Here is a 9673-nt window from a genome sequence, read left to right on the forward strand (position 1 = left end):
TAGATTGTTCCAAGTTTAATAATGTATTTGTTATCATCATTCATTTTAATGTTAAACACCATGCTCATTATGAGCTAAACTCCATTTACCATTTAAAATCTATGAAGAAGCTTTGTTTTACTTGATGATTATTTAAAACATGTGGTGTAGTCTAGTAAAGTACATGGTTATCTTACAATTATCTTTTGATGAGAAATGTTTCACCATCTTAAATTACTAATTCAAAATTGGTGATTGTCAATTACATTGGCAATCGTTCATGATCAATTCATGTTCTTGAAAGATATAAATACTTTAATACATTATCGAAATATGGATCCTTATATTGTACTTAGAAATGATGAGATATAAGTTATGATGTATTTCTCTAAGTCTTGGTAATCCAAAAATGGCTTTGCTTAGGATATCATGCTAGTTAAAGAAGTCATATGTTAACGGAATGTGTAATTATAACCTACATAAATCAACCAAGGGGAGGTCTGTGAGTTAACTACAACCACCCGAAGTTGTTAGAATTGGTATTTGAGAAATCGAAGTCAATCATAATCTTTCTACTTTACGAAACTACTTGCCAACTTAAATTGACATCATTGAGGTAGCATGACATTAGGAAAGGAAGGACTTTAAAATGCGCATGTTACCTCCTTAGTGCCAAAGATGCTCACTTAAGGCTTAAGGAGCTATCTATCATAATTGCTACGGCAAGTTTACCACATGTTTGAATATTAATTATCAATGCTAAAATGGAGTGGATTCTTGATCTTAGATGGTAACCTTCACGTAATTGAATTACTCGTTTAGAATCTCTCGTCTTGGTCACCTATATATTATATATAAGTATTTATATTTTATAAAAAGTTCGAAAATCAACCCCAAAATGATTAAAACCTCTTATTAAAGTAAAACAACAATTTATTATTAGAAACATTTGTGTCCACGGATCGATACTTGGTTCTTACCAATACTATTCTACATATACGATTGGTACACTTGCCTATTTTGTGTGTATTTAGTCTTTGTAGAAATCACTTTTATAAATTTAAAAGACGATCTTGTGCAAAAGCTAAAAATCCAATTTATCATATATTATACAAGTCGCGCACACGCACATCAGTATCTCATAGAGGTAGCTATATGTAGATTACCAGCTATGTATACTAACATTTTGTTTATATTAATAAAAGACTAATAACTTATAAAAAATAATAGAACATATAATTATAAAGATATTTGTGTTTAAAAGTGGCTTTCACAAGCTTTCAAGTATCTTTGTGATTTTTATTTGAACCCTCTCGCATAATGTGTGTGATATTTTTTTTGGGGGGGTGGGGGGAGGGGGGTTATACATAAACTTTGGGATTTTAGTATTTTACAACTATCTTCTATGATTTAGGACTTAGTCGCCAAAACATATGACATATAGAATAAATCTCTTCCTCAAACTCACATGGTATTCCATTAAACTTTGACTTGGCCGATATTATTGTTTCAATTGTTTGAATTTTAGTCAATAATGACAATGAACTCTTCTAAATTGTTCAACTTATTATTAATTACGATATCATCCAACGGTATCACACAAGCCAACATGCACAACAATTGATCAAGTATTATACATGGAGCATGTTACGTATTCCATGAAGCTCCATAAATTCCAAGTTTGTTACATTTCCAAGTCTTACGTTAATATTGAAAAAACCAACAAACCTTTGATTCAATTTGTACCGCTTTCGAAACCATATCATACCTTCACATAGGGAGACTTTATTGTTCCCGAGTTTCATTTAAGAGGAGAAAGGAAAGGAAATGAATGGAAAGATAGAAGTGGGTGTGTTCTCAAGTTTTTTTTATGGAAAGAAAGGAATAGAAAGTTCAAAACTTGTGTTCTTAAGTTTCATTTAAGGGAAGAAAAGAAAAGAAAAGTGAGGGAAATGTGAGGTTTTAAAGGGTGCAAATTTTCTTTTCAAAATAGAAAAAATTGAATGGAAAGAAAAGAAAAAGGGATAGGATGTGAGAAAGGAAAAGAAAGGAAAATAAAGTTTTCCTTTCCTTTTCTTCCTTTCCTTTTATTTTCTTTCATTAAAATAACTCACAGAACATTCCTATACTTGAGTAGTAAGTTATTGTAGGAAAACTCATAGTATGAATCCTAACTAGCTCCAAAATGAACGATATATATTCATATAATATATTAGAGTTAATAAAATCCTCTCGCTTTGATAATCGCTTGAGAGTGATAAGTAATACAAATTAAAAGGGGAAATTGGGTTTTAATAATTTAAATTTTGACCTATTGGACATGATTAATCCTAACATAGTGAATGTTTTTCTCCAACGATTTCATACTAACTAAAGTTAGCCCGGTTAGATTTTTTGATGACGTGGATCGCTTAGGTGAACGTGTCTCTTATTGCAAATTAGGGATGACAATAAATCTGAACTTGATATGAAAACCCGAAACATTTGAGACATATAATATTCGTTCCATTAGGGTATGTGAGAGATTTTGGATTGCTTTTGAAAGTTTTCGTGGGTTTGGAAAGGTTATGAGATTTTGTAATATGCCCAATTACCCAATAACATAACCCTGATTATTTACCCGACTAACCCCACATATTGTATACCTTAAAATTATTTTTTTTTGTTTGGAATTGTTTTTTTTTTCATTTTTTTCTTTTTTAATTTTTTTTGTAAGTTAGATGTATTATATACAACTTGGAGCATTACCTAATCGTCAAAACTTGTTCATAGTAATTATTTGTAGTAATTGATAAGTTATTGGTAATATTTTATGACAATAGTTTTTGTAATTGATTAATAGTAGTTACTTGGCCAATCTAGTTGAAGATCTCAAAACCCATTAGATACCTGGCATGTAATTTTAATAAGCTAACTATATCCAAAACCCGTGATTTACCCATTACCTGATAGGTAATTACCTACAAATACCTGGCGGGTTGGGATGTGATTTACTAACAAGGTATAGGTTATACATAAACTTTGGGATTTTAGTATTTTACAACTATCTTCTATGATTTAGGACTTAGTCGCCGAAATCATATGACATATAGAATAAATCTCTTCCTCAAACTCACATGGTATTCCATTAAACTTTGACTTGGCCGATATTATTGTTTCAATTGTTTGAATTTTAGTCAATAATGACAATGGACTCTTCTAAATGGTTCAACTTATTATTAATTACGATATCATCCAACGGTATCACACAAGCCAACAAGCACAACAATTGATCAAATATTATACATGGAGCATGTTACGTATTCCATGAAGCTCCATAAATTCCAAGTTTGTTTCATTTCCAAGTCTTACGTTAATATTGAAAAAACCAACAAACCTTTGATTCAATTTGTACTGCTTTCGAAACCATATCATACCTTCACATAGGGAGACTTTATTGTTCCCAAGTTTTATTTAAGAGGAGAAAGGAAAGGAAATGAATGGAAAGATAGAGGTGGGTGTGTTCTCAAGTTTTTTTTATGGAAAGAAAGGAATGGAAAGTTCAAAACTTGTGTTCTTAAGTTTCATTTAAGGGAAGAAAAGAAAGGAAAAGTGAGGGAAATGTGAGGTTTTAAAGGGTGAAAGTTTTCTTTTCAAAATAAAAAAAATTGAATGGAAAGAAAAGGAAAAGAGATAGGATGTGAGAAAGGAAAAGAAAGGAAAATAAAGTTTTCCTTTCCTTTTCTTCCTTTCCTTTTATTTTCTTTCATTAAAATAACTCACAGAACATTCCTATACTTGAGTAGTAAGTTATTGTAGGAAAACTCAAAGTATGAATCCTAACTAGCTCCAAAATGAACGATATATATTCATATAATATATTAGAGTTAATAAAATCCTCTCGCTTTGATCATCGCTTGAGAGTGATAAGTAATACAAATTAAAAGGGGAAATTGGGTTTTAATAATTTAAATTTTGACCTATTGGACATGATTAATCCTAACATAGTGAATGTTTTTCTCCAACGATTTCATACTAACTAAAGTTAGCCAGGTTAGATTTTTTGATGACGTGGATCGCTTAGGTGAACGTGTCTCTTATTGCAAATTAGGGATGACAATAAAATCTGAACTTGATATGAAAACCCGAAACATTTGAGACATATAATATTCGTTCCATTAGGGTATGTGAGAGATTTTGGATTGCTTTTGAAAGTTTTCGTGGGTTTGGAAAGGTTATGAAATTTTGTAATATGCCCAATTACCCAATAACATAACCCTGATTATTTACCCGACTAACCCCACATATTGTATACCTTAAAATTATTTTTTTTGTTTGGAATTGTTTATTTTTTTTTCATTTTTTCTTTTTTTTATTTTTTTTTGTAAGTTAGATGTATTATATACAACTTGGAGCATTACCTAATCGTCAAAACTTGTTCATAGTAATTATTTGTAGTAATTGATAAGTTATTGGTAATATTTTATGACAATAGTTTTTGTAATTGATTAATAGTAGTTACTTGGCCAATCTAGTTGAAGATCTCAAAACCCATTAGATACCCGGCATGTAATTTTAATAAGCTAACAAGTATATCCAAAACCCGTGATTTACCCATTACCTGATAGGTAATTACCTACAAATACCTGGCGGGTTGGGATGTGATTTACTAACAAGGTATAGGTTTGATAATGCCTAAACACATCCCAAACTCGACTCATTGTCATCTCTACTGCAAATCAAGTGCTCATTAAAAATGTAGGCCAGGTTAACTAAAAGTTAACTACATTAGTTTTTTAAGGCTTCAATCGAGTGTTCATTAGATTTGTAAGTTAGGTGCATTAAGTATCTCTCTTACTTTGCAGCAAGAGACACGTTTTTGCCACATAATCAGTTCACGTCATAAAAAAAAACTAACAGGATTAACTTTCAGTTAGTATGAAATCACTATAGCAAAATATGTTCAAAGCTAAAACTGTTCATAAACATTTACATTTCGAGTTGGGATTAAACCCTACCAATATGACTGAGTTGAAATTATTAAAATCCAATTTCCTAAATAACAATTAGTGTTGAACTCGTCCTCTAATAGTTTAATTTTATAAACTTTAACAATACAATTTTTATTTAGTTAAAGTTATATATATATATATATATATATATATATATAGTTTATTTAGTGTAATTTTCATGGCCAACGGTTAAGTTTCATAAAACCAATGGATTCAATCGTTACAAAAATGAGTTCGTTCAAAATTCTTGTTTGATATGTTTTACATGAAAAGTGCAAAATAATAGTGTCGGTCAAACTCGACACCACCTATATACCTTTTCCATTGTCCACTCATTCTGAAGAATACAAGTCTCGGACAAATTACCTAATTGATCTATAATCACCCAAATAGCATAAGCCTTTTTTGTGTTATACAATTTCGTCACCAAAATTCTTCAGTCACATTCTCCTAGCTCCTATATGTCCACATCGAGAGTTCGCAAGACTCAGTCTATTTATAAGGTTACGATCAGCCCTATATCCACGCCGAGATTTCACGAGACTGGATCTTTTCATAGTGTTTTTAATGGGTTAATTTCCGCTAAAACAATTTCACATTTTAAAGTGTAATATACGAATCATAACTTTCAACTTGTACCATCATAATTCATAAATGTTTTGTCGTCCAAGAAAAGAAAAACTCTTGTTTGATAAATGATGATATATTGGAATAGTGTAGGTATATTATAGTGGTTAAGTGGCAGTGCCAGCGATGGATTGAATTATATAAAGAAGGAAGAATGATCAAACTTGTTCCCTGCTCTCATAAAAGGTAACTTTGATTTTGGATCCCACCAACTGACCCCAATACCTGGACTGATAAGGTCTGGGCCCCACTCTCATTCAAATATCTTTTATTTTATTTAATAAAACCAAATTAAATACTTCACATACATCGACGATATATTGTCACATAACGTATTATTTATTTATTAATTTCTTTATCACACAACTTCCATATCCAATAATCATTATTTGTTTATTTAAATTTGACTTTAGAAAAGTATATTAGTTATTTATATATAAAACTATACATGTTTATTAGAAATGATACGGTGGATAAAAAGGTTTAGACAACTTTTAATTAATATTGTTAAAACTTGTTTGGATTGAGAAACCGGACTCTTAACAGCTTAACAGCTTACGGATTCTTTAAAAAAGCTTTTAGAATTACCTTTAATACATTAATAAGCCTTGATGAGACATGATGTCAGTTGTCATACATATTATGACGCTTCATGCCTATATCACTCAGAAACACCAACACGATGGAATCGATTCTAGCTAGTTGGACCAATCAATTCTTTATTACTGGTGCTTGAGTCGGTAAAGTAGTTTAAATAACTTTTTCTAAAATGTTTTTATTTTAATTTGGGACATGCACACAGTAAAGGGTTTGCCAACTAAACTTTTGGTTTTCTACTAAAAATTCAATATATTTACATGTGTAGTAGGTGTTTTGAGTGTCCCAAAGCGCCCCCAAATACCGACCCCCGAGGCTCTTTGAGGGCTTTTTTGGGACGAGGCTCTTTGTACAAAGCTCCCTTTTTCCCTCAACCAATCACATTAATTTCCACAAACTTCAACCAATCACATACTTATCTTATTTATATTTATTTTAAATTATATAATTGAGTAATGATTATAGGAGCTCCATCTACTACATCTCTTTTTGACAAAAAAAAATAAAAAAACATTTTATGGTGACGTAACGCCACATGATACAAAACGTCTTAATATAGACTCCATCCACTACACATTGTTGTACGTACATAGAATTTTTTAGACAACATGCTATTTAAACTTAATATAATTTATGCAAATAACTTTTAAAGTTAATATAATGACATTTACTTTCTAAGTTTCTTAAACAATTAAACCAAATTTTCTAATCATACTCCTAAATCTACATTTATGTCCATCACAAGACTTCCATTTGTTATCAAATAAAAGGAAATACCATTTTTAACACATCTTAATACCGCTAGATCTCATGTATTTTGTATTTATTGTAGGCCCCATACAACTAAGTGTCTTCAAATTCAAATATCCTTAACTCTGGATTTTCGAACATTTCAAGTGAATGATTTCAATATTTGAATCTGAAACGGATAGCTGAAATTTTGACTTTAAATATGTTTGTTGAATCAACGGGTGTGAATATAAAATCAAGCAATTGAGAGAGGGAGGAGATCGCAAGGAATCGAGGATGATGACTAACAAGTGACATTGTGAGACGAAATTCTTAAATAATAACCTAATTAGTGTAGCCATAAACTAATAATTAATAATTTAATAATATAACATTTCATATTAGAATATCAAACTATCTGAAAATTTTTAAAAATTCTATATGAATCAAAATATATCCTAATATTGTTACTCTACAGCTTTGAATTAGAAACATTACATTACAAAAAAAAAATTAAAGTAATAGTAATATTTACTCTAATTTATAATTACTCTATTTCTTATACATTTTTCACGTTAACAACTATTTGTATATATTTTAAACTAAACACTTAACATAATTTATTTTAAAATTTTTCAGATTATTTATGCACCTCACATCGTTCAAGCAAACCAGTACAATACAAAATAGTACTATAAAATAAAATAGTAAAAGTATTTAAAAAAAAGTTACAAAGTGAAGTGATTTAAGATAGATTTTGACGGTCAGGTAATATCACTTTCAAACGTCACGGGAATGACACGGAATTTTATCCGCGGTAGATCCAAGAACTTACCATCTCTTACACTCTCTTCAAGATACCGTTTAACTAACGAACTATAATATTCAAACTAATCATTACGAATTCATAAATAGACCTTTTCTTTTTCCTTGTAATGATTAAAACCAACAATACACACTGTTAAAAATTCTCTCTCCAAACGCTTTGCAGATCCTCAAAAATAATCACACAAATTTAAAAATAATAAAAAAAATAAAACCTTAAAAAATCAGCATAATTATCGGAGAAAAATAATATTTTTTTTTCTTTTCTCAAAATTTTTAGACCAAATCAAACCTTAACCATTATGAGTGGTGGCTAGTAGTATCATCTCCGCCACCGCCGCCACCACCACCATGAGATCCACTTGCTTGTTGTTGTTCAGATGCCCCTTGTCCGAATATCTGTCGATACGAATTTAATCCGGAAAGCATGTTCAATTGCCCTTCAGTAAACCCACTGCTGCCGCCTCCTGAGGCGACAGCAGAGGCAACACCCCCAGTGTTGCCCCCGAGTCCAGCAGACAACTGCTGACTCGGTAAAAGCGCAACAGGTGTTGGAAAATTCATAAAATGTAAACCTGTAGAGGCCGGGCCTCTATACACGGCGGTGTTATTCACCGCCGGAAAAGTCCAAATCGGATCGCCGGTCACTCCTTGGTGTTGATTTGAATTCGCAACCATCCAAAAGCTCGCTGGTACTGATGCGTGGCTAGCCGCCATGGATCCTGAGCTCGATTGTAGCAAATAATTCCCCAAATGTTGTGAAGGCAATTCCGCTTCAGCCGGAACCCTACGTTTCCTTCCAATACCTTCTTCTGATAACTCAATTGTATTATTATCTCTATTTTCTTGTTTTGTTTGTAATATCTGATGCAAACTCGTTGGCGACCCGAAGTTTAAAAGGTTCGACGAGTTGTTTTCGGAAGAAGACAACCCTATTCCCGGAAAAAGATTCCGATTTTGCGGGAGAGCGAAATTGGGGTTAAAGTAGCCTGATCTGAGTTGTGAGGGGACTTGCATAGTTGACCCGGAGCTCCGGAGTGAGATGTTTAGTGAAGTAAAGTTAGCCGGGATAGTACCCGTGCCAGTGGTTGCTATAACAGCTGGCTCAGCTTGTTGTAGCAGCCACTCGATGGTTTCACCATCAGTTTTGTGTCCTAGCTCACGAGTGAGCTGGAACACACGGGCGGCGCATAAGGCAGGCATGCGTATGCGCCGTCCACGGCCGTCCACTTTTGTGTGACGGTCTTTGGTGGAAGTTCTCTTGGGAGCTAGTTTTTTGTCCGTGGAGGTGGCGGCGGGGGCGACGGTGGTTATTTGAAGGTTGGAGGTGTTGGATCGGAAGGCGTCGGAGGAGGAGCAGGCTTTCTCGTCTTTCTTTTCGAGTAATTGGAAGGGGAAGTTGGGACGATGGTGGAAATGATCATCACCAGTGCCACCATCCATAATCACATAAGACTAAGAAAGAGAGATATAGAGAGAGAGAGAGAGAGAGAGGAGATTATATTATTATTGTTTCTCTCTCTAAACTTATAGATATGGAGCACAGAATCTATGAAGAAGATGTGGGTCTGAATTTCTTTCTCTTTCAAGACCATATAAACAGTCTCACTCTCTTCAAGTCTTTTAACTCTAATTTCTTTTTAGTTTCAGTGTGTGTGTTTATGTGTGAGAGAGAAGAGCTAGGCAAACTTTAAGCAACAAAGATAATGAGTGGGAATTATATTTTTGAGCTTTAAAAGGAAAAAATAAAATTATTTGAAGCTAGGAAAGAGATAAGAAAATTACAAGTTTAGAAGACTTTTCAAACAGAGTGTGAATCAATATATATATCCTGTTAATATGGACAATTAAGGAAGAATTAATGATTATTACTTAAGTGATTGACTTTGGTTGATCATCAACTTTTGCTTTTTTACCTTTTTATT

The 9673-nt window shown here is 32.4% G+C and overlaps 1 protein-coding gene across 1 annotated transcript; it reads right to left on the reverse strand.

Moving 5' to 3' along the window:
- Positions 1–7816: 7816 nt before the first annotated feature.
- On the reverse strand, positions 7817–9191 carry LOC143548482 (transcription factor TCP15-like). The gene has a single exon (XM_077039637.1). The coding sequence runs from the start codon at positions 9189–9191 to the stop codon at positions 8049–8051; it is 1143 nt and encodes a 380-aa protein (XP_076895752.1). The 3' UTR covers positions 7817–8048.
- Positions 9192–9673: the final 482 nt, after the last annotated feature.

Source organism: Bidens hawaiensis, unplaced genomic scaffold, assembly GCF_021521415.1.
Source record: "Bidens hawaiensis isolate Kalapana, Puna unplaced genomic scaffold, B.hawaiensis_p1.1 tig00015188_1, whole genome shotgun sequence".
NCBI classification, from domain to species: Eukaryota; Viridiplantae; Streptophyta; class Magnoliopsida; order Asterales; family Asteraceae; genus Bidens; species Bidens hawaiensis.